The 26,666-nt window shown below is 52.1% G+C and overlaps 7 protein-coding genes across 7 annotated transcripts; 3 read left to right on the top strand and 4 right to left on the bottom strand.

The window, feature by feature from the left end:
* Positions 1 to 3,529: 3,529 nt before the first annotated feature.
* On the top strand, positions 3,530 to 4,862 carry COL26b_008305 (uncharacterized protein; the record flags this gene model as incomplete). Its single annotated transcript, XM_053181068.1, has 7 exons — positions 3,530 to 3,652; positions 3,713 to 3,872; positions 3,927 to 4,110; positions 4,164 to 4,224; positions 4,277 to 4,343; positions 4,393 to 4,454; positions 4,506 to 4,862. 7 exons carry the CDS (start codon positions 3,530 to 3,532, stop codon positions 4,860 to 4,862), a joined length of 1,014 nt encoding a protein of 337 aa, XP_053034950.1.
* Positions 4,863 to 5,530: 668 nt separating this feature from the next.
* COL26b_008304 (uncharacterized protein) lies at positions 5,531 to 6,496 on the top strand (the record flags this gene model as incomplete). The annotated part of the gene is made up of 1 exon (XM_053181067.1): positions 5,531 to 6,496. One exon carries the CDS (start codon positions 5,531 to 5,533, stop codon positions 6,494 to 6,496), a length of 966 nt encoding a protein of 321 aa, XP_053034949.1.
* Positions 6,497 to 6,638: 142 nt separating this feature from the next.
* On the bottom strand, positions 6,639 to 7,581 carry COL26b_008303 (uncharacterized protein; the record flags this gene model as incomplete). Its single annotated transcript, XM_053181066.1, has 2 exons — positions 6,639 to 7,516; positions 7,566 to 7,581. 2 exons carry the CDS (start codon positions 7,579 to 7,581, stop codon positions 6,639 to 6,641), a joined length of 894 nt encoding a protein of 297 aa, XP_053034948.1.
* Positions 7,582 to 9,936: 2,355 nt separating this feature from the next.
* On the top strand, positions 9,937 to 10,453 carry COL26b_008302 (uncharacterized protein; the record flags this gene model as incomplete). Its single annotated transcript, XM_053181065.1, has 3 exons — positions 9,937 to 9,982; positions 10,064 to 10,387; positions 10,437 to 10,453. The coding sequence occupies 3 exons, from the start codon at positions 9,937 to 9,939 to the stop codon at positions 10,451 to 10,453; spliced, it is 387 nt and encodes a 128-aa protein (XP_053034947.1).
* Positions 10,454 to 19,085: 8,632 nt separating this feature from the next.
* On the bottom strand, positions 19,086 to 19,530 carry COL26b_008301 (uncharacterized protein; the record flags this gene model as incomplete). The annotated part of the gene is made up of 2 exons (XM_053181064.1): positions 19,086 to 19,283; positions 19,306 to 19,530. 2 exons carry the CDS (start codon positions 19,528 to 19,530, stop codon positions 19,086 to 19,088), a joined length of 423 nt encoding a protein of 140 aa, XP_053034946.1.
* Positions 19,531 to 21,132: 1,602 nt separating this feature from the next.
* COL26b_008300 (uncharacterized protein) lies at positions 21,133 to 21,663 on the bottom strand (the record flags this gene model as incomplete). The annotated part of the gene is made up of 1 exon (XM_053181063.1): positions 21,133 to 21,663. One exon carries the CDS (start codon positions 21,661 to 21,663, stop codon positions 21,133 to 21,135), a length of 531 nt encoding a protein of 176 aa, XP_053034945.1.
* A 1,017-nt stretch (positions 21,664 to 22,680) lies between these two features.
* COL26b_008299 (uncharacterized protein) lies at positions 22,681 to 26,631 on the bottom strand (the record flags this gene model as incomplete). Its single annotated transcript, XM_053181062.1, has 2 exons — positions 22,681 to 26,085; positions 26,515 to 26,631. The coding sequence occupies 2 exons, from the start codon at positions 26,629 to 26,631 to the stop codon at positions 22,681 to 22,683; spliced, it is 3,522 nt and encodes a 1,173-aa protein (XP_053034944.1).
* Between the last annotated feature and the right edge of the window lie 35 nt (positions 26,632 to 26,666).

Below are 26,666 nucleotides of genomic sequence, written 5' to 3'. Positions count from 1 at the left end.
AGCCTCCTTCAGAAGATACAACAAGCGACTGGACGGTTTTCGAAATCCGATTTTCTGTCGACCCGTCTTAGCCAACATCGTCGCAGTACCCCAAGTACCCCAAGTGGCAGCTCGATAAACACGAAAAACGATTCAGTTGCGTTGACTCTTGTCGGCCAAGAGTCAGATGAGTATGGTATCCATACCGATGTAAGTTTAAATCTATCTATCATGATCTTCCACCAGCAGCTTACAAACGGCTGTGCGTGCAGATAAATTCACAAACGTCATCTCCAATAGAATCGTCGTTTACGGGAAACGGTGCGCTCTATTCTCCCAGAGGTCAGCGCAGCACGAAGATCTCGAAAAAACACGACCGAAAACGACCTGCAAGAGAGAAGTCTCTTTCAGACGGGGCTGAGCCTGATAGGCGTTGTTCCAAACTACAGTAGAGACTTGCTGAGGAAATCGATCGAAACGGTTTTCTCCCTGCTAGTTCGCTCATTGAAATCTTGAGTCCGGAAGCAGTGCAGAGAGAGCTTGGAAAACACCATTCACTTTTTAAGTTACATCCACACAAGCTAACGGATCTAAATTTCAACTTTCCAAAGGGAAGAGCCAAGAGACGGGATGCCCAAAAAGAAAAGGCAAGAATAATATATGGCGACAACCAGTCCCCTCCATCAATTCTTGACAAAGCTAAAGGAAACATCTTCAGGGCTAGCAACAACGATGCGCCCAAGAAGTCCTACCTCAAGGTGCTGGCGATACTCATTCTCATCGAGCGGCCAGCTCGAATTAAGAGTTTTATCGACAAGGAAGTTTGCGATGACGATTTACCTCTGTTGATGAAACTACCTCGGGGAAATATTGGTCCTTGTCAGTTTTATAGTCGTCTGGAAGGCGAAAGAGACGGTCCGTTGGAATGCTTCGACAAGTGGAGTGGACAGGAAAAAAAAGCCTTTGAGGATCATCAATGGAGAGTTGTCGCTCGTATCTTCAAGCGAGGAGAAAAGAAGTTGGTAGACCACTTGAAGTTTCTTCCACATGATATTCTACCCTTCACTTTCCATGGTAAAGAGAAACGAATCGGTGGCTTTGGCCATGTCAACAAGGTCTCAATTCATCCCAGTCACCACAATTTTGAAGCGTGTGGAGTAAGTTGCCTAGGACGAAGGAATTTGTCTACCAATGACCTTAATCTGTTCTGTTTTCTTTATGCCTGTCTGTTGTTATTCCTATTCGCCCTCGAAGACGATTTCTAATTTCTTATTGGTGTGCTTAGAAGTTTTTCGCTGTCAAAACGCTTCGCCCACATAATATGATCAGCACTGGTAACCTTTTTAGGCGAGAGGTTGCAATACTGAGAAGAATCAGCCACGACACTCACACTCACCTCATATCTCTATTAGCAACTTATGAGCACCATGACTGCTACCATCTCATCTTCTCGTGGGCCGAACATGATCTCGAAGAATATTGGAAGAGACATCGTTCAGAGGGGAAGCAAACTCTCATGTGGCTGGCAGAGCAATGTCATGGTATTGTGGGAGGACTAGAATTTATCCAATACTTTCCGACGCAATCTGGGTGGTCTCTTCTACAGCAAGATCCCGATCCAGAAACCGTCCAGAGAAGGATTCAATCTAGAGGTGCGGTGACTTCGAGCGGTAATGTTATTCGTCACCTCTACGGACGCCACGGAGATATCAAGCCTCGCAACATTCTTTGGTTTGCCGACACCTCAAGATCATCTCCAATCTATGGAAGACCGAGAGGGACCTTAAAGATCACAGACTTTGGATTTGCTGATTTCAGCAAGAACTGTGAGGTTGACAGGCAAAGTCTGGTATACGGGATCGTCCATACACATACCTACCGCGCTCCGGAGGTAGACTTTGTGGAAGAGTTGCTGAGTCCCTTGACTGATATCTGGAGTCTCGGCTGTGTTTTCCTTGAGTTTATCACGTGGTTCTTTGAGGGGTGGAAGCTTATCGAGGAGTTTTCGAGGAAGCGACTCGACAGTGAACGGACCGGCATGACCGGCAAGTGTGAGAACACGGCGTCTGACACTTTCTTTTTCACCCGAGAAGACAAAATGTCTAAGAAGCTGGTTCCCGAAACCAAGAAAGCGGTCTCAATTGTTGGTTTCGATGTATCCAGTGCAAATATGGAGAATGACGCTAATTGCGCACAGCACATCAATGAACTGAAAGAGCGAGCGAAAGTGGGCGGTTTTGCTCGAGACTTTTTGGTTATGATCGAAAACGACATGTTAGTCCCTCAGCGTGTCGGTGGGGAAGGGCACGCTTGTCGGAAAAGTGCGAAGCTTCTCAGAAAAACTTTGGAACGTCTACGCAGGGAACAAGGGTGGATGAATCAGTTCAACTCCGACACAGACAACGATGACTAGACCAGGATTCACGAGTTCAAAAGCCAACGTAGTAGTTGTAGGCCATTATTTTCTCATACCATGGAAGCAAATCCCGCTGTCTTGCTGGAAGGCTCGCGGGAGACACTCGGCGCGGCATCCGCGGCATATTCACGAGGTATCGGCTGCGGTTGGGAGTAGTCTATAGCAAGCCAACTGGTGTTTATCATTGATGCTATTAGTGTAAATGAACGCATTACTTCACAGCGTTCTTCGGCGGATCGGAGCCGACGCGGTTTCCGCCGGCCCGGACCGGTGATCCCATATGCTGTCGCTTGCCGCTAGCCGCTTGCCACTTGCCGTACAAGTCCGCGACGGTGCAGGGTTCATTTCAGCGTGCGTTCTTCATACGATCTTGAGAGATATGAGGCGGTCCTAGAAGCTTTTGACTACACTGCGTTTCAGATTTTGAATCGTCGCGGGCAACCTGGCTCACAATGGTAGTATTTTGTACCTGTTGTGGATGCAACGCGTTGCCTGCTCTAATTGGTGCTGATCGAAAAATTCTGATAGCGGTCAATCCGAAGCCCAAAAGGTTGCGATATCGTCGTTTGGAGACATGGTTGTCCCTGCCCCAAAAGGGTATTCGATCACGATGGCAAGTGGTTTGAGCAGTCACAGAAAGCAGACAGAAAATAAAGTTGGCTGACAATGTTGAATGCCATTCTTCAGCGATGACGAAACTGCCCCTATCCATCCCCGTCACTCCTTTTTCATTCGCACGTTCCGCGACAGGCGATCGCCATTGGTCCCGCGTCTCAAACCCCGTCATCCCCGACGAGAGCCCCGCACCAACTCATCAACCGCCAAAGAGCAAGAAATGGACTTTATGCGTTGTTCTCCCAAGAAAATCCCATCGTCCAATCTTTTCGCCGCCTTCTTTCACGCCTGTTCCCGCCCCACGTCTCCTGGTCCCGCCACAACCTGCCAATTCCAAAAATGTCGTCGGCTAAGCCTGCCCCCGTGCGACTTGGCAGCGCTGGCTGGGCGGGGTGTTCGCCACAGGCGAGTTACAAAAATAACGGGCGTCGCGTTGCGATTGTACTCCTGAATAGCCACACCGCGTTTTGTTCTCTGTTTTCGTTAATGATTTTTTGAAAGTTGTTCAGAGCGATCATAATGGGTGTCAAGTCGAGCATATTCATGACCGCGGCCCTTGCTGCCGTTAGCGACGCGGTGAGCTTAGGAAGCTTTGACTACAAGTCGCTCAGTTTGAGAGAAGTCGGAGCACGCAACACTGAGGTACGAAATTCTCAAAAATTCAACAAAACCACTCGGAATGCTGATTCTGATGCTATACAGGACTGGAGGATATGGCTCACAAAAGACGGCGACCCAATCTCATTTTGGCACGACATCCCAACATGGCCGGATGTGAGCGACAGGCAAATCATCAACGTCGTCATCGAGGTTCCCAGGTGGCAAGACGCCAAGATTGAGATGGCGAGGGATGAGCCAATGAGTAAGTCCCAACAGGTATTGCATTGAACTCGCGCTGATTCTTCTCATCTTGAAGACCCAATCCTCCACGACTCTAGGAATGGTAGCCCTAGATATGTCGAGAACGTCTGGCCTCACAAGTCTTACCCCTTTTTGTACGGTTCTATCCCTCAGACGTGGGAGAGCCCCAACTTCAAGCATGAGTTCACCGGATTGAACGGCGACAATGATCCCGTCGACCTCTTCGATATTGGTCAAGAGTAAGTCCTCTCAGAGAAAAAAATTCATAGTCGGATCGACTAACAGGATGTAGCCCCGGATACACTGGCCAAGTGAAGCAAGTCAAGATTCTTGGCGGTCTTGCCTTGGCTGATGTAAGTCGCCCCGCTCTCGAGCCTGTCTCATCACATTGCTGACAATTCTCAGGGTAATGAGACTGATTGGAAAATCATGGGCATTGACATCAAGGACCCCCTTGCTCCGCTTCTCAACTGTAGGTGTCTTAAGACTGGCGTTTATTGAGATAAGCTGACATTTCAAAGCCTGGGAGGACGTTGAAAAGTACCGCCCGGGAACTATCAAGACCTTCAGGGACTGGTGGACCGTTAGTTGCCCTATCCGTAATCATGATTCTGAGCTCTGACGTTGGTCGCAGTACTACAAGGTTGCTCGAGGCGACCCAGTGATTGATATCGTTGGGGACTGGTATCAGAATGTCACCTTCATGCAGGACGTTCTCATCGACAGCCACCGCACCTGGGAGGAGTTGATCAACGGCAAAGTCGACTCGAACGAAATCAACTACAACCAGACGGCAGACTCCGATGTCGCCAAGAGCTACGTCAAAAAGAGCAAGACGACAAAGAAGTTCGACATTCCCAAGAAGAGCAAGATCAAGCCTGCAGCCGACAAGCCCGAGAAGTACAAGGGCTGGTGGTACATTGACAGCAACTACACCTTGCTTGAGGTACCTGAGGTGCAGCAATTTTCATTCAACCGGCAGTCGGCTTGACAATGGAAATTTGAAAGAATCCCTTGGGTCTGGGATGAACCTTTGGTTTCGACCAGTCACAGCATATTCTGTGGCCCAGCGTCTTTTGAGTTGGCAAAGCATAACGAATGGATTTAGACTTTGGCATGATAATGAGAACGAATACACGATACAGTTGGGCTTTATTTAGCAGAGGAGGGCGATGAACGATATAACCGCCTATAACTAAATATTTGCAAACTTTCTTTTTAGGAAAGAAGAGGCGGACGGCTCTTTCCTGGGTCCCTGCTTCCGCGTTACTTCCTTCGACGCCGGCAAACGGTTGGTGGCCCCACAAATCGGCAGCCCTACCCGCAAGCTTAATTCTGACTTTTTTCTCCCCGATGTAACTGAAACATTCCGAGTCTGTCCATCTCAACGTCGCACGTCGCTGTCGCTCGCTTCCCCACACGATTCCTATCGGCTTCGGTTGACGGCGTCGTTGCTTCTTGGCTCTTTCTTGGCAGGCATCATTTATCGCGGTTGGACCATCCATCGCCTCTCACTTCCGACGAACGGCAGCGCTAACAGCGGAGCAGCAGATCAGCCGTAGTCTGACTCGCCATCCTCATCTCCCCTCACGCCGGGCCGCTCCCCTCATCCCGCCACCGCTCCGGTCATCCTCCGGCCTCCGGTAGCCAGCTCCGAAGATGGCGCTGGTCGAGGAGCCAAGCGACATGGAAATGCGCATAGACGACGCTACCGTCCAGCTCAGCACCCATCGTCTTACGACGCCCTTCCCTGAATCAGTCATATCCATCACCCGCACCTCATCACCAAACACATCCAAAGAGCATCCTTCATCACCTGAGTTCACCCCGCGGGAGCTCATCGAGCAAGCCAGGGCCCGGAGAGAGCGCCAGAACGCCCGCGATTCTAGATGGGTTGAGCGCGAAAAGGCGAATCGTAGTAAGAGCCCCATCGCGCCCAAGAGGGCATCGACGGGGGGTATCGAGAAGAAGAGATCCAGCGGCAAATGGAAAGCTAGGGCCACCGATGCCAGGCTCTCATCCGAGCTCGATCGCCTCCTCGTCGGCGACAGCGGCTCATCTTCGCCAACCAGATCCGCGGACCGTCATCCACACCCGCTCCGTGCTGTGCTCCACAGCTTGCCCGGCTTCACCTTCGACACTGAGCTCGACTCCATCAAGTTTCATAAGAGGCAGCGCGTAGCGCTCGGGATCGAGGATCTCATGGCAGAAGGTGGCAAAGACGCCGCCAAGATGTGGCTCGAGGAGTTTCTTCTTCTGACGTTCGAGACGAAGGCGAAGGTGCTGGAACGCTATCCCATGTGCAAGGAGCTGGACGATGTCCCGCTGGGCTTCACAACTATGGCGAAAGACGTGGAGACGACCATCAACAGGCCGGCGTACGACTCGGCACTCAAAGTCCGCCGGGCTATGGAGCGGCGGCTCTGCCAACCGTACGACATGCGCAAGCTGGTCGAATGGACTATCAAGGCGCGCTGGCGCTTCATCGAGACGAAGCCCAAGATAGTGCCTGGCTTTGGGGCGTTTGGACAGGCGTGCAGCGAGGAAGGAACAGTGCTAGAGAAGCGTCTGTGGGCAGTGATTGATGCTAGAGGAATCGGCATGCCTAGATCGCATGCTGGTTGAGGAAGGGAGCGGTTGTGACGCGATGACGAACATGCATTAAGGTTTCGGCGTATGGCAGACATAGGTCATGGGAGGTGACCCGGGGACTTTGGAGTTTAGAGGTAGCGAGTAGACATGTATGTGTATTCCTCAGCGATTCCTTCTACTTTTGACCGGACTCGTGACTCGGAATCCTCCTCTTCTCGATATCCCCCAAACCTCCTGAGACTTTCTTGGCAACACATCGCCCAGGGTGCCACACTGCGAAGAGAATCACAGCCAACGCTACCGGCGCGAACTCGAGCACACCGAAGTAGACCTCGTTCGAGTACAGATGCCCACCCAGACCCTCCGCCGTCTCAGCAAGTCGAAAGCAGGTGCGCAGATACACAAGCAGCGTCGCCGCCGAAAACGCCGCCACAAAGACCGTCAGCCTGTGCTCCCTAATCCCATGCCTCGCCCTGAAGAGGAAGATGCCCGTCGTAATCACAAAGCACCCGATCGAAAACACCTGATACGCCAACCCACCCAGCAAAATATTATTCGCCGTCGTCGGATCTTCTCGCCGCGACTGCTTCACCCCAATCAGCGCCGCGCCCGAAATCTGCGTAATCGTCGCAATCACATCCGACGTGATGAAGAACCACAGCACGACCTTGGGTGGGAGCGGCGAGAAGGCGCGGCCGAGGCGGTGGATTAGCGCCGAGAGGATGGTGTAGATGCCCGCGGCGAGGAAGACGGGCGCGGTGACGATGAAGAAGTAGTTGAGGATGAAGTAGATGAGGTTGTAGGGATTCTTCTTGGCGGAGAGCGAGCGCGCGACGTAGCCGACGATTTCGAAGAGGAGGCCGACGGGGAAGGTCGCGAAGTACCAACTGCGGTGGCGGAAGAGCTGGGCGGTGTGGATGAGGAGGAGTATGAGGAAGAGGGCGGCTGCGAGGCCGGCGAGTGCGATGGATGGGGTGTAGCCGTAGATGATCACGGGCGTGTCCCATTCGCCTGTTGGTGGGGGGAAGTTTGGGTCGGTGTACCCGAAGGATCCTAAGAAGATGTTAGATGGGATATCGTTGAGGCCCAAGACGTTGCTCACCTCTTTGTGAACTCATTGCCACTGGAGTGTGAGGAGCTGCCTAATAGCGCTGGTGCGTTGATGATGGGAGCAAGGATGGAGCTTGAATGTGATGAAGATGCGGACGAAGGCTTTGGTATATATCGTGGTTAGGTTCCCGGCCAGAAACCAGGGTCTGCAACACAATCAGACATGTCAACGATGAGCGATCTTCCCAGGGCGGATACCTAAACGCAGATCGAAAAACAGGGTTCGGGACGGACTTGACAATTTGGGCCCCCAATGCCATTGTAGGCGTTCATCCCTTGACGCACATGGCAGTAGGTACCGGGGGCCTGGCACTTCACATGCACCATCAAACCTAGCCCCAGCCGTTCAGACGCCAATGAGGCTGCAATTTTATGCGGACCGCACCTCCAATTTCGACCTCAACAGCGATATCGCGATTGCTATTGGGCGCGGCTTATATTTCCCATCGAGATCCATGCACGAAGCCGTTTTTCAATGACCCCTGATGCGCGTACGGCTGAAGTCTATGATTCATCATTCCACGTGTCTCGACGATGTCAAGCCACCTTTGCGCTTATTTTGACATGCCTGGGGGCGGGCGCCATGCCTCGTTGGGTAGTCAAAGAGGCAGACAGCTTAGCCTTAGGCAGAAAAAGGAATCCGTTCTCGGCCGATACCTGTCAATGTCCCCTGGAGTTGCCATTCGTCGAGTTCCTTTGCACGGTATTGGATGTCAGACAGGCATTCTTGATATGGAAGGAAACGGAATTTTCTTCCAGGCCAAACGCGATGCTTTGAAAGAATGATGACAACGGCGAAGTCTGTCTCTAGCTCATTTCATCGCCTTGAATGGTGTTCTCCCGAATTGCTTGCCGTTTTCGTGCGTCTCTCCGGCCTCGACCTCGCACCTCGGCATTGCCAAGAAGTCCGAGGTCCGGGGTATTGTGGGGCGGTCGTCCGAGACGGCTACGGCACCGTCGATGGCAGTACACGGGCTCGATGGCCCGGAGGGCCTTCTGCCGCATTTGCAGATTTCGTAATCTTCGAAAATTGGGAGCATTTTGAGTGCAGTTGACAATGCTGGAAGACTAGCGAGAGGAAATTTCCTTGTTGTCTTCTGGTCTGTCTGCTGCACCACGGTCTCCAGGCCAGCAAGACACATATGGAGTTCAGTGCCATTGGTGAACCTGATGTTGTTGACTCATACGAAGTTTTCACATTGAATTGGCTTCCTATTCGAAAATGTTCTAAGCCAGCTGTGTAAATATCTGCCATCAACCTCATTCTACATTTCATGAATAGACAGTAAGTTAGTTATCGCCCATCGACCGCAACGCGGTGTTGTTTTGGGTGTGGGAATCTTTTCTACGATGAATACCCCGACCACGTCCAAAGTTGGAACTGCAGACCATGCGGCTGTGTTCGTTGAAGTAGGCCGTCGCTACAGCGCGATATCTAAGGTGTTGCCGCGATCATCGGCAAAAGCAAATAGCCAGCGGTGCCGGAATGTGGGGCCACCGGCCCGGTCCGAGTCAAATCGGCTGAGACCCGCCGAAGAAGACGGTGTCATTACACGAACATCATATACGGACAGAAAACCTCTGACAGTATCTACGTAAATGAGGTCATTCTGACAAAACTGGTAAGCCGGCCAAGAAGGCGCAAAGTCCGCCTGTTGACAGCAAGACCTTCGGAGAGGCCGAAGTTGTCCAGACCGAGGAAGCAAGCCGCTGCAAGAACTGCATGATCAGCTGCCAGGTCGTGTAACAGTCTCTAGGCAAGCCCCGAACCATTTTGGCTTGGCAATTCTGAGTGGCTTTTCTTCTCTTTGAGTCACAGATAATCACTGGAATCCGGGCCTAGAGGGTGAAAAGGTGTGAATGCCTCTCTCTGCTGGAGGTACTTGTGGGGTGCTGTGTGTCACGCGAGATAAGATCGATGCAGGATGCAGTGGAGGGAAAAATAAGAGGTTACATTCGCTGTTTGCTGTGCTGATGCGCATGAACACTGCAGGTGCTGACCGGTTAAATTACTTGCCGTTAGCATGCCACACTCCTGTTGGTGATGGCTCTGCCAAGACTTGAAAGGTTGCAGCGATAACTCAAAATGGGGGCTGGTGCCTAGTTCTTTATCATCGAAGCCGGCAGGCATGATGTTCACGTGGGTTGACATAATGCCTATTAATGCGTTCGTTTCGCCTCCATAAGGTACGGATCGTTGTCTAACATCACCGTGTTCCCTGCCTTCGGGAGAACGTTGGCTCGTTTTTCAGTGGCTCAAGAAATGATTCTTGAGATTTATTGTTGAGAATTCAAACTCAGAAAACGCAACTTGGAGGCTTTGGCCAGTTTATCCACATATCAAAAACTGGGCTATCGAAGGGATGGCCACATCAACTACCACTGCTATTCTGCTGCGCGTGAAGACCGGTAAGTGAATTGGACCTAGCTCCTCAAGTGTCAAAAAAAGGCTTGGTGAGAATAAGGTCTAGAAGTTCTAACGTTTTGCAGGAGATGGCCAACCAGCAGAAGTGGAAATCGAGAGCCGGGCGACCATCGCTGCCCTCAAGCAGAAGATTTCCGAAATCACTAAAATCCCCCCGACGGGGCAGAAGTTGAGGGCAGACGGATTCGAGTTTAAAGACAATGATGACAAACGTATTGTCGGCGATGTTCTCAAGAGCAGAGCCACCTTGCACTTTATCAACGAAAAGCCGCAGCCTCAAGTTCAGGCGGGCGGCGGCAAGGCAACGAAGCAAGGACATGAGTACAAAGGCACCCGAGCCAAGAACAGTGTCGTTCAACAAGGCACCAAGGTCGAGACAGGTTTCCAAGGTCAGGATCCTTCAAATAGAGGCAAACATGGTTTCCATCAAACCAACAGTTCGAACGGTCAGCTAGTCCAGGGCGACCAACTCAAAGCTCCCCAGACACCGGGCAGTCCCCAGGCATCGGGCAGTTCCCAGGCATCGAACAGGGGCGGCAGGGGCGGCAGGGGTAGCAGGGGTGGCAGAGGTGGCAGAGGTAATACATCACAATCCAGTCGTGGACGCGCCAGGGGAAAAGGCCCTTCTCATCAAGGCGGCACCTATTCACAGGGTCAACGTCCCAAGGGGAATGCCCCGCCAGCTCGAAATAAAGGCAATACCTACGTCAAAACTACAACCGACGGGACTGTGCACCATCAAGGCGACGTCATTCACTCCAATTTTGCCGGCTTAGCACCAGAAGGCCTTGGAGAAGACAGCTTTGAGGACACTGAATGCGACGGTGGTTCTCTTCATCAGGGTAACATGTACGGCTCAGATTCAACCAAGAAATGAGGCTACAAAACTCTGTTCACATCCTTCGACCATGATAGTGGGAATGAACGCACTGTCTACAGTTAGAATGATACCTGGATCAAATCTATTTCAGATTATAATCAATCGATTCCTGAATGGAAACAATCCTTCCAACTAACACAAGCCTGGTATGAATTCTTTATTGGGCCCTACGCAGTCTTTCCTCATGCAAATTTCCCGATCTAGTCTGCCGCGAAGGGAAAGCTTCCATTGCAATTTGTGAGATAGAGCAATCACTTCATATTTCTCAGAAGAATACTCCGCTTCCATATGAATCACCCTGGATGAGTTTGGTTCCTCCTGTGATGATGGTGACGCCATAGCTATGGCCGGGTCTATCCATCGGCACGTGTCCCGAAAAGCCCTCGGAAATATAATCCCCTTGGATAACAATCGAATCTTCCGATGCTTCGGTAAAAGAGTACTTGTGAGTCGTTCCTTGAGAAGAGATCGCTTCACTGACCGCCTGTGTAAGGACAGTGTCGGAGTTCTCTGCGATTGCTGCGTAAAACAATCTGAGAGACGCAGAGCCTTGAGTGTTCTTTCGCAACCATTCGACTTCTGTAGTACACAAAGGCCTTTGGGCGTCTACAGCTTCGGGGAACAGAGCCTCAAGAATTCCAAGGACGTCAGAGATATCAGCCAGCAACGTGTCAAAATGTCGCTTTTCATAGCAAGCCCACTTTGCACGTTTCGTCCACGACGTGCCCTTCAGCCGAGTCGAAACAATATCGTTGGCTTGGCAGCTCCAAGCTTGCCATTGGCTCGCACAATGGATATCGCTGAGTTCAACTGCTTTCTCTTCGGGAGAGATGACGGGGCCTCTTGCGTCGGCGTATCTCTTCGACTTTTGCTCAATCTCCCGAACATCTTGGAGAACTGAGTCTACCAGCCTTTTGGCCTGAGCAGCCTTTTCCTGGCTGGTTGAAACCCTCAGTAATCGACCAGTGTTGGGCTCAGGAAACACTCCAAGCACAACACCCAGCCTTGTAAGTCGCAGCTTGAGCGCTCCGAGTCGAATCTGGGCCTTTTCAAAATCCCTTCCAAACCCGCGACCAAGTTGCACATACTCAAAGCATTGTACGATTGAGATGAATGATCCAGAAATAGAGCCGGCAAGAGAGACCACGCCCAAGGCAAGCCCAGCGGCCTCCATAACGGATTTGGAAGTGGCCCCGAAGGCTTTCGGTCGGCGAGGGATCCTTCAACCGGCGAATAATGACAGGGGACGGAATAGCAGGCAACTGCCTCCTAAGAAAATGGTAAGATTCGGTCGAAATCTACTACTCGAAGGGATCGTTGAGAGAATTTGGGATGAGGCGCGAACTCTGACATTTTGGAGGGTGGGGAGGGGAAGGCAGCCGGGCGCCTAAGTCGCCCAACGCCGCCCTGATCATAACATCAGCTACCCGGGGTGTGACGTGTCTTCACTGCTTCTCTAAGTGGTCTGTTTGTTGCACTGCAGTGTGGCATTGGCTGCGGTGCAACCGCGTGGGATGGTGGGCTGGCTCCACCCCGGTCTGACTGTGCATGTCCTTGCATCCTTTAGGGAATCAATGCGAGCTTGAAGGCTCTGAGAGAAGGGAAGTTTTCTGGCAAATAGAACCCCTTTCTGAATAGACTCGAGCTAATTGGCAGAGACACCTTTTGGAAACCAAAGACTTGATGAGGACGATCCGAAGAAAGCGAAACGAATCAGATCAAAATAATGACGGTGCCTAATCAAGTACGTTTGACTGGACTTCAAGGGACTATGATTGTAGCTAGAAAAAAACCTCGGAATCCATGGCTGAAAGCTGAACACTTTTATCTCAGCCGTCGGATTCCTGTATGATTGATGAGAGGGAGGTCAGCTCCAAGCCCAGGCTGCCTCTTAAGTGATGGATGTCATGATGCGCCATTTCCTGGGATGTTCGAGCTCACGGTTGCCTTGCTCGCCTGGGCGGCTGCAGTCGCCAAAGGATGTACCCCCGAAAGCCTGCCAATATCTTTTGCCGTCTCGTTCATCCTTTCCAAATATCGCTCCCTAGCTCGACATATGACAGGCCAAGTAGCGTTTTCATCTACAGGCGAAGGCCTCAGAAATGCGAAGTCGACAGAGTAAATCAATACCACGGGTCGATAGCTATGTCTTCTTCAGATCACAACAAGGCAACCGAGACGGCGCAAGTTTCCGCGCGATTTCAAAGCAGTGGGGCACACCCGCTTTCACGACGGGTGTACCAAAACACAAAGACTCAGGGTGGCCACCTGCACCAAGGAGACCATTATGGGGACAAGGTTTACAATATTGTGGGAGGTTCCAAAGAGGTCAACCTATTTCAGGCCGCTTGTGACACTATCGAAGCTTCTTTGCCCATCGAACAGTGTGTTGATTTGATTCGGTCTCTTGTCAGTAGTGAAGATTACACACTACCTGGGGACAGTCCGACGGCATTTGACGAGGTTGTCGACATCTTGGAGTCACTTGACCGAGTCCTGTATGGTTTGAAAGTCACTGAACGGTTTCAGAACTCTGATGAACTGGTTGACCTCATACCCGATTGCGAAAGTATTATCAACGACCTGCGTGCGGCTGTGGACCGAACGTATCAGTTGCATGGAGCTAGCGAGCCCCTTCATAGGAGCAATTGTCTCATTAGGAGGTTTTTGATTGAATTTCATGGTGAAGATTTGATTCCCAATCTCGCTATTCGGATGGAATTGGTACGGCGCAAAGTGTATGGAAGCATTAAGGAGAGAGTTAGGTCAGTCATCCTACTTCTTAGCAATCCCCGCCTTTTGAAGTTCTCTGAACCATTTTACTTCTGCTTCTCGGGCCTAGCTTGCAGCCATCATCTTACCTATCTTACTGTTGTCGATAGACTATTTGGATGCTAACCAGAGTTGTAGTTGTCACATGTCCCAAGCGATTGAAAGGGTACTGGCGATTGAAAAAGTGGCCAAAAGATATGGCGCAACAGGAGACAAAGAGCTGCTACTGCTTGTGAATTGCATCAAAGGCTATACCAACAACATACTCAGCACAGAAGAGGAGCAAGAGATAAAATCAGTCAGCAATCAGTTGGCTGGCTCTGAGGCCGATACAGCAAGTACCGGACAAGACGGGAAGGGCTCGCTGCAGCGGCTGCTGCAGAAGATAAAACGCCTAGAAGAGCGGATACCCTTCATTGAATCCAACCTAAAGATGATCGAGAGCCTTCACTTCAAAATGATCGAAGCAAGACATCGAAGTATAATGGAACCTTACGAGTCGACCTTCACGTGGATCTTGGAAGACGTTGCTGGCACACAACCATCAAGGCCAGTTGAATTTGTAAGGTGGCTCCGAAGTAGAAGCGGTGCGTTTCTACTTAGAGGGAAAGCTGGATCGGGCAAATCGACGATGATGAAGTATATTTTCGACCATTCACAGACCAGAAAGCTTCTGAAAGAGTGGGCTGGGAAGAAAAGGCTTGTGATGGCGAAGCATTTCTTCTGGAGAACCGGGAACAAACTCCAGAGGTCCATCGTTGGGCTTCTGAGGACGCTCTTATTTGAGATTCTCAGAGCTCAGCCTGATTTCACAGTCCAAGTCTTGGAATCGTTGGAAATTACGACAGCGAGTCCTTTAGAAGAAGAGACAGGATGGACCCGAACGCAGCTAGAAGGAGCGTTGACATCAATCTTGCGCCACGGAGGCCATGAGATGAACACCAAGTTCTGTTTCTTCATAGACGGACTGGACGAGTTTGAAGAATCAGACGAGATTGGGGAGAACCAAGGTCAACTTCTCCTGACGTTGAAGGAGTTCTGCGACTCCGAACACATCAAGTTCTGCGTGTCAAGCCGGCCCACAAACATGTTGTGGAACGCCTTCTTAGATGACTCGGGGCATCGACTGCAGCTCGAAAACCTCACAAGAACGGACGTTGAGAAGTACGTACGAATTGAGTTTGATAGTCATCGATCAATTTCACTGCATGGTGGCTTATCTCAAGAACTCGCCACAGAGGTAGTCAACCGAGCCGAGGGGGTGTTTCTTTGGGTCATTTTGGTTGTACGGAGCCTAACCAAGGGCCATCTCGACGGGGAGAATTCTAGCATGCTGAAAAAGCGCCTGAAGAGGTTCCCGCAAGATCTCAAACATGTCTTCGGGCACATGATGAATGCCATAGACAGCGAGCGCTTACCGGAGACAGCCCTCTTCTTTTGGCTAGCGACCTCGATCGATCAAGGTGAACTTGCGGTCATTTATTCCGCTGTGGACGACATCCTAGATCATGGCAACGTCGCCGAATTCTTGAAAATACAGCAAAACATCATGTCAGAGGATGACGTCAACAAAAGAATGATTCAACTGAGAAACAATCTCGACATCCGTACCAAAGGATTACTGGAAATTCATTCAGAGGACCATCCAAACGACCCATTTTCCGGTCATACGGTCAATTACCACCACCGTACAGTCCGAGATTATCTTTTCGACAATGGAATCGCTGGTTCAATGACGGAAACGTACCCGCTGACCTCTTTTGGAGACGCTTGGTCTCTGATTCCATGCGCTGCAACTCTGACAGTGATCCGGCGTTTGCCTCCGGAAGGAAACCACGAATTGGCGTTCTGGCTTTGTTGGACTATCCTTTCCCTCGCCAGGGCAGCAGAACACCAATTGGTCAATACTAGTGACTTATATGACATACTAGAGACTGCAGAAACAGAATGGCGGAGAAAATGGCCTGGCTACGGAGATCACTGGATGAGAAACGCTTCCGAGGCGCATGTCTGCAGTTACATACGTAGTCAACCCCCACTACGTTTACGCAGTCTATTCCACTGCGACTCTAACCCTCGCCAACCAGATCACACAGCTCCTCTACGTTACGCCTTGCGAATGGATTTTGCATACGCGCAAGATTTCAGCCACGAACGATTCCTTGTTCAAAAAAAAGCAGTAAAGCTACTTCTTCAACGTAACGCCGATCCAAACCGCTGGGATTCCTACGACAACACAACCCCTTGGAAAGCATTCATCAAGACCATCAAGATGTCTTCCAAGCTTTCGCATGACGATGAGGAAATCTTGCCATTGATAAAGCTGCTTCTAGATCATGGTGCGGATCCGGATGCGTTGGTTAGCTTTCCAGGAAACTTCACGACTCCCGCGCGACAACTCCTCCAAGATATGTTTGGATCTGCACAAATGAAGGATCTGCTTGACCAACCAGTCAAAACCCATCATTTAGAAGGCAAACATATACTGATAGCGGGTCTTGATGTGTCCAGCCTCTCGTTCATCATCGCGCTCAGGAAGCTATGGGATTCGAAACCAAGACCCCCAAGGCTGACAATCATATACGGAAGCGAAACCAGACATATTTATCAACGAGCCGATCAAGAAGAGGTCCAGGTCTTTGGTCATGGCGCCCCAGCAGATGTCTCCTGGCTGAAGGAGTCAGGGCTGCCTCAAGAGGTCTATAAAAGCCCTGGTCATCGCACGGGGTCTTTCAAGATATGGAACTCAGACTGGACTGAGATAATGAGTTGTAATTCTGCAATCGTTAGTCAAAGTGAGGCAAGGAGTCGTATCAAGATGAAAGACCTGCGTAGAGTCTTGATCGATGCTGTCGAAATCACAGATGAGATACGCTGGAATGTCACCTGTTTTGCCGCCCGGAAGCTCCCGAATGGTAAGATTGAGGTTGGTGTTAGGTGCGCAGATCCGGAAAACTATCCTTTGAGCACGACGTTAGAGTGTGATTTGCTTATTGCGGCAGACGGAGCTCTAGCATTCGAGCGCCCGGCTGACCAAGACATGGCCACACAAACCACAGTGCCAGCCTCAACTTCAATGGTCAAGAGTCTGGAGACATTTCAACCCCCAAAGTATACAGGCTTTGTTCAGATTGGGGGAACGGCAAAATTCAAGCAGGGCCTTCCTTCTCAAGTTTGCGAGTATTGGGGTTTGCAAATGTTGGGGCCAGGAGTGTGCTGCTTCTTCTCCCCAATTGACAGCGAGACGATTGCATGGACGGCCACCTTCCGCATTAAAACGCGGCTCCAACGAACTCGAAGAGAAGCGTCTTCAGAACTTAGAGAGAAGCTTCGACGAGATTATGGGCCTCTAATGAAAGAAATCGTGGACAAGACACTTGATTCAGAGTCAATGGTCTGCTCAGAGGTGGAATTTAAGCGTGCCTTTCAACACCCCGAAGATGGGTCCCCGATCATTTTCTTGGGGGAGAGCAATCATTCATTGGCATTTTTTGCTCGATACGGGGCTGGCCTTGGTTTGAGTGAAGGCACCGAGTTGGCTCGCTATCTGTGCTCTGCTAAGTCTATAGAAGCTGGAGTCTCGGCGTACGATGCTGTCGTTGTGCCGAGAGTCAATGCTGCTATTGGGACTTCCAAATTTTGGATGGACATTGTACACTCACGAGGGCTTGTACTTGCTTCGTACAAGGCCTATCTTTTCTTAAGAGGTATACTCCAAAGGGGGTTGAGAAAGGCATGGTCCGAACGGTGAATTGCCGTTGCAAATTGCTTAATGTTAGTATTTCTAGTCGATTTGGAAAACGCGTTCGCTTGGATACCATATTTAAAGCGCAATAACCACGGTAAATGGGTTTCAAGGTCGTCAATGTTCCCGCAGGTCGATAATGTTTATTAGATTGACTGTAGAGCAACTACATGGCATGAGGTGATTGTCGGTGTGAGGGTCTCACGAATGACGTCAAGGCGCCCAGAGCTAATGACGTCGTGGATCCGAGCCAAGCGTGATCCAACAAAACAGCTAACATTCCTCACCGTTGGATCTAAATATTCCCGGCCTCATCCGAATTTGCTCACAATTTTCTGTGGCCGTTGAAGCTGCCGACTAATTCTACAATCCGTGCCAAGTCCTCATCATGGAGACCTTAACATCAGACGACCAATTCGTTGGCCAAAACGAAACTCCCAATTACGGCCACGCAGCTGGTCTCACCGTAACTGAGCGAAATGAGCGATACTTTCTTACCCGAGTCGTGCAGACAGTGTTGAAGCCTCTCAAACCCCGATTGATGAAACCGAAGAAGGGATCAGATGAGAAGACGCGATTGACTGCCACCAAAAGGGCGCGGAGATACTGCGACGTCACGGAGAATGAAGTAGAAGGAGTATGGAATTACGACATAACACCAAAGAACTCAGCAGAAAGGAAAGAAGGGACCCGAACAGGCTATGAGCGACGAATTCTTTACTTCGGGGGTGGAGGATGGCAGATGCCACCAAGCGAACATCACTGGGCCTTCTGCGCCGAGCTAGTCCGCCGCTTACCCGACACGAGGGTCACCATAATCTCATATCCCTTGGCGCCGAAGCATCCGGTGTCAGTGGCCTTCCCTCAAATTGAGAGGGTCTACAAGAAGCTGTTAATGGAGTCGACGAGGCTTGGGGAGAGGGTCATCGTGGCTGGCGATAGTTCAGGCGGTAACATCGCCCTCTGTGTGGTAACGTGGACATTGAGGTTCCAGGAGGGAGAGACCGCGAAGCCACCGGTTGCCATCCTTGCCATGAGTCCAACTACAGATCTACGACATGACATGGAAGAGATCAAGAAGGCGGATAAGGTTGATCCCATACATACCCACGAGTGTATCCACGATACGGCGAAGACGTGGTGTCCTGGACCAGTGAGCGATGGTAGCAGTTCGCACGAGAAGCCATCGTCAGGTCGATTGGATTGGAGCTTTGAGGATCCTCGCGTGTCCCCTATTCAGGCTGATCTCACGTACCTCGTTCGCCACGGAGTCAAGGTCCACGGTTTGACTGGGTCTTACGATGTGTTAGAGCCTGAAGCTGTAGCATTCAGAAACAAGTGCAAAGAGCATGGTGTGACAGGCGAGTGGCTATCATGGCATGGGCAGATGCACTGTTTCCCGTTGACATTTAGGTATGGGTTGAAAGCGAGTAAGGAGGCGTTGGACTGGATCGTAGGTGTTTTGGAGAGGTCTTGAAGATGACCGTGTTCACGCAGGAGGTGATTCGGGTGTTTATCTAACGACCATCGATTTGCCGTGGCGGCGTATAACTGTCAGGGCCATGCTCAGACCCGTACCAAGGAGGGCAGATTGCCTCCAAATTCTAATACACAATACCAGCTACGCCTCACTCTTTGCTGATTTCAACTTCCCCGTGCTTCGCCATTCCTTCCAGTCCTCAGAATCCTGTCACTCGAGGTAGCCGATCAAGCTCGAAAGACCTCCACCGATCTTGCGGTCGATCTCCTCCCGGGCACCGGGCTCGCCAGGTCGAAGGAACGAAGTGAACGGCCACCGCTCCACGACAATGTGCTCCTTCTTCATTCTAGCTCCGGCTTCATGAGCCTTCTGGAAGATCCCAACCTTCCTCAGATATCTCTTCAAAAGCTAGTGTTGGGCACTCGACTACTCTCAGGCGTAGAACACCGAAGATGGCGTGCCGCTTGATGGCCGGATCATGGTTGACGACGCGGTCCAGAGCGTACATGATCTTGAACGCCATGGTGTCGTCCATGCTCGTGGGAACCGGGAGATCCAGGTACTGACGAATGAGTTGCGCCGCGGCTCCATAGGGGCCTTCCGTTGCGAGGCGATCCTCATTTGTGATATTGTCCCGAACTGCCTTCCCAAGCATGATGACAAGGGTGGCATGCCCGTTGTCGGAAGGGCTCCGGAGCAGGGGCACAATTTTCTCCAAAACGCAAGGCAATTCAAGCTGGCCGTAGCCTTTATCGGCAACGTGGGCAACCTGCGTCAGTTATTGAAGCCCGATTGAAGTAGTTGGAAATCTACTAACAATTAACATAGTTTTGAGAAGAACTGCCGCTCCATCCCAACTCGCAACTCACTGAACCCAGTGCCTGCGTCTTCAACTAAGCCCATCCAGGCACTTGGTCGACTTTCACTCAGTCACCTTCAACCAGTTCAGCTGGGCCAAATGGTCTAGCTGGTAAAAGAGACAGCTAAACAAACCCTCCTCAGTAGATGCTCTAGTGACTCTTATGGGGGTGCTCGTTTGAAATGCGAGAGGGCCATGAAGAAGGTGATTCCCTTTTGATTTTTCTCACTTTGACTTTCGTCCGTCTTATGATCCCTCTGATGTTCTTAACATGACTTCGCGAACCTCTCTGTCTGAGTGAAAACCTTTCCAAGATTCTTCATTTTGGGGGATGTACCGTTCTCCCAACCCTAGGGATGGAGTAGCATCGTCAAGTAGGAGTCTAAGCCTGGATATTCTCGGAGGGATACTTCCAAACTCAGGAGAAGTATGTTTAAACTCGTGCAATATCCTTACGTTGTCGTTTCTGCTCTCATTCACTCTTCAGTGTTCAATTGGTAAGTACGCTAATTCAGAGGCTGGTCAAGGTGCAGGTAGAGATCTGGTTCACAATGAGGACAGTGATGCAGAGCAGAAGTGGTTAGGAGAAGTAGGAAGCAGAGATGGCGATGAGCAGAGGTGGTTGTGTCTAGAGATAGCGATCAGGGATGGACAGGAATGTGGACGGGAACAGGGACCAGTAATGAGAGTCAGAGATACAGACAGGAGCCAGAGACAGGAGCCAGAGACAGGAGCTAGAGATAGAGATTGGAATATCAACAGTGCTGGCAGGCAGAGGCAAGGAGCAGAGCCGCATAGCGAATAGGAGGGACACAGACAGGGGACGCAGATGGGAATGCAGATATGGACGGAGACAGGGAGCAGAGACAGTAGGCAGAGATGGCAGTCACAGACGAAGACTAGCGAAGGGGAAGCAGGACGGGGAAGCATGACGACGAGGCAGGACGACGAGGCAGGACGGCGAGGCGGGACGACGACAGTCACAGCAGTCAGGGATTACAGTCAGTCAGGAAGTTTACACATCTCACATCTCACGTAACACATCACGATTCACGGAAGGCACACGAACAGCTTTGGGGTGGGAAGTATCCCCGCTGGTGATATATTATGGAAAAAAAGAAAAAGAAAAGGAAAAAACCCCGCGGGGAGAAAAACCAGGTCCGCTTGTCGCTTATGTCGCTGAAAAAAAAAACACTCGCTGAAAGAAAATGAGTGTGAAAAAGAGTGAAAAAAAGCAACGCTAGGTAATGATATTCGCTGTAAAAAAGCACCGCTGGTCATCATCGTCGTCCTCGTCATCGCTGTCCTCGTCGTCGTCCGTCGTCCTTGTCGCACCCTCTCGAGTGCTTATTCGGTCCTTGGCTCAAAAAAGGAAGAAAGGCAGGAAGCCGCCTCCCCTTATCTGGAGTAAGGCTTGGGCCTTCTCATGGGAAGGAGCATCGTGGGAGGCGCCTTCCTCTTCCTGATCACCGTGCCTACTGTAGAAGGAGCAGGGGGGCGGTGCTCATGAGAAGGAGCAGGAGGAGGAAAGAGAGAGGGAGGAGGTGAGAGGGAGGGCGAGGGGAGGAAGTGACGACCGGGGGGAGGAGGTGGTGGCGCTGCCATCTGCGCGACGGGCGTGAAGCCCGCGCGATCGCCATGGTTGGCGAGGATCTTCGGACCCTTGCGGGCCCTGCCCGACTTATTGCGAGGCAGGTTGCTCGAATTCTTGCGTCCCGCCTGGCCGACCCGCGTCTTCTTGTCGACACGAGCCGGGGCGGGCTTGAGAGGAGGGCGGGAAGGAGCGTTCGAGCGCTTGCCCAGAGCACCACCCGGGCCTGCCGTCTTGAGGCGGGTCTCGGCCCGAATGGTGCTCTTTACGTTGGGGTTGCCCAACTTGAAGAAGGGGCGGTGGGCGGAAGTGGCGCGGGAAGGAGCTATGGGAGACATCGTGACTTCTGTCTCTGGTGATGTACTGGGAGCGGTGGTAGCGTGTATAAAAGCAAGAAAGCGAAAAAGTGGCAAAAAAAGCGAAACAGCGAAGCAAAATGTTTTGTTTGAAAGTGGACGAAGAAAAGAAGAAGAAACAGAACGAGCTTCTTGGCGGGCGATCTGGGGCTTTATACACTTGACGACGAGACATACGGGACGGAGCCATCTACGGTGCTACTCATGGGTGGGCAACCTGTTGGCTGGTGGCGCACATTCCGAATAGATTCAAAAGTAAGTTGCTGCTTTAGTCCTGTGGCGGGGAAATTGCGGGGGGGAGGCCATACATGTTTCCCCTATTAGGGGGCCATGGACGGCCCAAAAACATATCGGAGACGGTACCAAGGACAGCGAAAGCGACAGCAACAGCAACAGCAACAGCAACAGCGTCGGCATTGGGAGACAGTAATGACACATGGAGCCAGGGAACAGGGAGAGAGAGGGACGAGGATGGGAGACGATAGCGAGAGATGATGGCGAGAGCCGAGGACAACAGACGAGGACTACCAGCGACACCAAGCGACAGCGACGACATGAAGAGCCAGGAGACAGAGACGGAGACGGAGACGGAGACAGAGACGAGGGAGACAAACAGGTGCGACGGACGGGACCGACAGGCGAGGATCACAGACGACCAGAAATGAAGGGAGACACGGGCGGACTCAGAGAATAGGGGTTGCGGACCTGGACGACCAGCCACCAAGAAGGTCACGAACCGCCAGTAACTTATCAATCGCGACAATAACAGCCCAGCGAGACTAAAATCCATGTATGCAATGGCTTAAATAAAGCCTTTCTTGATTCATGCCTATAGTACACATGCCCTCGTATCGTCTTGTCTGGGTTCGCCAACCCGCCTACAAGGTATCGTCCTATATTGCCCTTCCGCCCAACGCCATACCGATGCTACTTGACAAACCCTATTGTCTCTTTTTGATCCCTATACACAGTACTGGTACAATCGTTCCAATGCAGAGCTCACGCGTCGAGCTCGCCCTCCTCAATCATCCGGCCGAGAATGAGGCTCTGGATGACCAGCTCGTCGCTCAAGGTTCTGATCCGCTTCGGGGCTCGGTCTGCCTCGTCCTTGACGGGCGCAGCTGGCCGCTTCCTCTTCTTAGAGGGCTTCGTGTTGGGGGCGGCGGAGCTGAATAGCCCCTCCTCGGTTCCGGTGTGCTCGTCGACGTATACCCAGTCGAAAGGGTCGTCTAGCTCTTCTCGTTGCTTGAGCGTCTCCTTTGCTTCCTCGAGATTGTAGGCTCGCGACAGCGTAGCACCCAAGACATGTGCTAGGAAAACGTACGGCATCTTCTTATCTTCCGCTCTGGACTTCTTCATCACCAGGAGGATCTTGCTTCCCTCCAACATCTTTGGCCTGCGTTCGACGACATCGCCAAGTCGTGCCTCGGTGGCCGAGTAGGGTGCCAGGGAGCGAGAGCGGATCGCGTCTCGAAGGAAGGTTGACTGTCCTGCACAAAGAAGGTATGGCAGCCAATCTACCACTGTCCCCTTTGCCACGCAGGTGGCTACCCATCGATCCGAAATGCAAGGTAGTCCCAGGGCAAGAGCTTGCATGTACTTAACCTTTCGAGAGTGACCATCTGCAATCAGGGCTGTGAAGCCGAGTGACTGTGCCCAGGGTGTCAATGTCAAAGGGGTTACCTCTGTTCCATCCGACGCCGGGCTGGTTGACCTGCTCTTCAGTGCGTTTGCTTCGAACAATTCGTCGAAGCCGTTGGCAAGCAGATGTCCACCAGCTTGTGAAATCATCTTTTCAACATCTCGGCTCTGTCCCAACCGGTGCTCGTATTGGTCCGGCTTCTCGCCGTCTTTCTTCGACTGGAATGATATGGCAAAGGCCATGCCTGCGAAGATCTTGGCACCACCGCCATCTTTGGAAGTATACGACAACATTGAGAGACGGCTGCCGCGTGCACTTTGCTTCGGGGGTTGGATGATACTATTCTCGAAGCCCGTAACAGAAGGTGACCGGGTCAGCTCGTCAGTCGAGGCACTATCAAGACGCGTGCTCCTGCGGCTCTGTCTTCGAGTGCTGGGCTTGGCCACGCGTGACCCTGTGGTGACTCTCGACAAGGACTTTGCGGACTGGCGTCCACGTGTCGGCTTTTCGGGGGAAAGCGGCGGAAGCTCGACGGATTCTTGGGTAGCCGGAGAGGTCTTGTCCGATGGTGCTGGCGTAGCTGTGAGATCACTCAACGTCGAGGTCGACCCGGGAGGCTCAGCAGCAGTCGGTGATTGATGGGTATCTGGCGTTGCGGGAGTATTCTCTGTTGGTTTGTTCTGGCTAATGATGGCTGGAGACGTGTTGTTCTTGGACCGAGTCTTGGGAATGGGAGGGGAAGATGGAAGAGCAGGTTGGTCCTCAACAGCGAGGACATCTGCTGGAGCAGGTGCCTCCTCCTTAGTGACTGCGTCTTGCGCCATAATCGGCTCCTCAGCAGGGACTATGGCATGCTGAGCAGTGCCTTCTCCCGAGTTGCGACCCTCGCAAGTCTCAGTGTTAGTAGACTCCACAGATGCAGCTGCACGTGCTGTGCTCTTCAATGATTGAGCCTTTGGTGTTGGTCGGGGTTTGCGGCCAGACCTGCGCGAAGGTTGCACAGGCGCAGGCTCTGATAGCTCGGTGTCGGGCTCTTTGGCTGGTTCAACTTCTGCCACAACCTCTTCCGTCTTTCTCTCAACCTCGTCCTCTACCTCTTGGGGTGCTCCTGTGTCTTGACTGGCGGTTTCCGCAGGGACTTCCGGTTCCTCGACAGGCTCAGCATGGCGTTTCGCCAAGGGCTGATCAGATGATGCTATAACCACAGGCTCAGGATGCGACTGCGTGTTGGTAGGGCTCGTTTCGGGAATAACGTCCTTGGGGCGCGAGCTATTGCCCGAGCTCTCAGTTTCCGGGGCTGCGCCAGCTGTATTGGACTTCTGGGTGGCGCCTGTACTGTCAGGAACTTTTTCGTTACTCGACACGATTCCCGGTTTGCCGTTACCAAGATCAGGCGATGCCCGTGAACGCGTCCGCTGGGCTTCTTGTCCCTGAGAATCAGCAACAGTAAACTCGTCCGCGTCGTCGTCTGATGTAGTCGCAACACGACGTCCGCGGTATCGTCCTGCCCGGTTGGCTCTTGGTCTCTTAGTTATTGAAGGCACCTCGACGGAACGGCGCTCACTGCGGCGTCCAACACTGATATTGGCAAGCTGTTTCGACGCTGCTTCTTGCTTCTGTGCAACGAGTCTTCTGCGTCTCAAGGCATCGTCCAAATCATCCCCAAAATCATCCGTATCGTCCCCAGACATCACGTCCTCGGCTTCATTGCTGAGCCTTCTTCTATGCGGCTCCTTCGCACTCTTGTATTCTTCCTGGGGCTCCGGTCGCACTCGTGTGTTGGCCGGTGCATATTGTGGTGATTCGGGCACCGTGCCATCATCGGGTTGACCAACACTCGGGCTGCGTTCCTGGCGATCCAGCGACTCAGTCCTAGTAATCTGCGGGCTCGAAGGAGGCATAGAAGACGCTATGTTATACCGATTCTTAAGCGGCGACGTCTCAGCGACGTTTGGCGAGATGGAGTTGTGGGCGTACACGTGCGGAGACGGTCTCGAGGAAGTAGGGCTGAATCGCTTGACGGCTGACGAAAACTGGGTTTGGCCAAATAATTGCGATCCTACCAAGGCAGGGTCACCGAGCTTCTTAATGCCCGCGAAGGGGTTATTGGCGGGTGTCTGTGGCGGCTGCGCTGTGTTGGGTAGAGGAGAGTCGATATCGGTTCGTTGGACGGAGGAGTGTTGTTGGGAGCTGGACCTGCGCCAGGCCCCTCGGCCCGTAGCCAGATTGACATCGTCGGGTATCGATGAAGGTTCTTCCTCCGGCTGCGTCTCTTCCTGGATCAGGTGGCTGAGGTTGCCAAAGTTCACAGGGCCCGAATCTTCGTCGTGGGGAGGACAACTCTGGGTCACGGCGTCTTGTGAGATGGGGCTGGTCTCGACGAAGGACGGGCCATCGTAGTAGTTCTGGTAATCTCGTTCGTCGTTATCTTGAGTCGGCGACTGCTGTGACACGTCCATCTTGGCTTTTTTGCGAGACACGGAGCGCGATGATCGAGACGAGACATTGACTTTCTTCGGCTGCCGAGATGTTTCGTCGAGGGCGCATGGTGCGGGGGTGGGTTCGGTTTGAGGATCTATCGCATCGTCGTCGCGGATCGGGGCCAACGGCGGCTTGACAAAATTTGTCGCGTCGGACGGCCCTGGCGGAGCTGAGGCAAAGGATGTTGTTTGGGGATCTGGGCCGCGATCTTGGCCTCCGGCATCCGTAGCGGCGGCAGCGGGAAGTGACGCGACCGATAGGCCCTCGCGAATAAAGTCCTGCTGGGGTAGCTGTCTTGGTCAGTGCCATCCCGGCAAGGAATCCCTGTTTCCCAGGTGGGGGAACAATCACCCACCGTGTTTCCGGTTCCAGTCGCTGGAGGCGCGCTGCTCAGTACCGATTGGGAAATGGGCTGACCGGTCGCTTTGCTCGGAGGATCAGGATGGAAAGTCGAAGGCGAGTCGCGACGCCTTCTGCTCTCTCGACTGTTTTTTCGCGATAATGTTGATGGCCTCGGCGGCGAACTGCTTGTCTGTATTGGCGCCCGAATCAGTTAGCGCATGGTCGCAGCAATGCCTGCATCGTCGCAGTGCTAGCAAATGTTGCAATCAATCCAGTGGCAGCAATGCCCCAAAACACGTCCAGGGCGGGCAGAAAGCGCCTCCACTTGGAGGAACGCCACAGGAAAAAGCAAAAATGGCCCTACGTACCACGCCGATCCCATACACGACCCTGTATTGGTCCAGGACATACTGGCTGTCTTGCGATTCGTTCTTGCCCTCGAGGGCCTTCTTCTCAGCGGCTGCGAGGGTTTTAGAGCGCGTCATTGTCGTTTCGCATCGTCGGTCAAGGCTGGGAGAGT

Source organism: Colletotrichum chrysophilum (genome assembly GCF_026319265.1).
Source record: "Colletotrichum chrysophilum strain AFK26 chromosome Unknown scaffold_72, whole genome shotgun sequence".
NCBI lineage: Eukaryota > Fungi > Ascomycota > Sordariomycetes > Glomerellales > Glomerellaceae > Colletotrichum > Colletotrichum chrysophilum.
The sequence above is the reverse complement of the archived record's forward strand: the minus strand, read 5'-3'. Positions and strand labels throughout refer to the sequence as shown.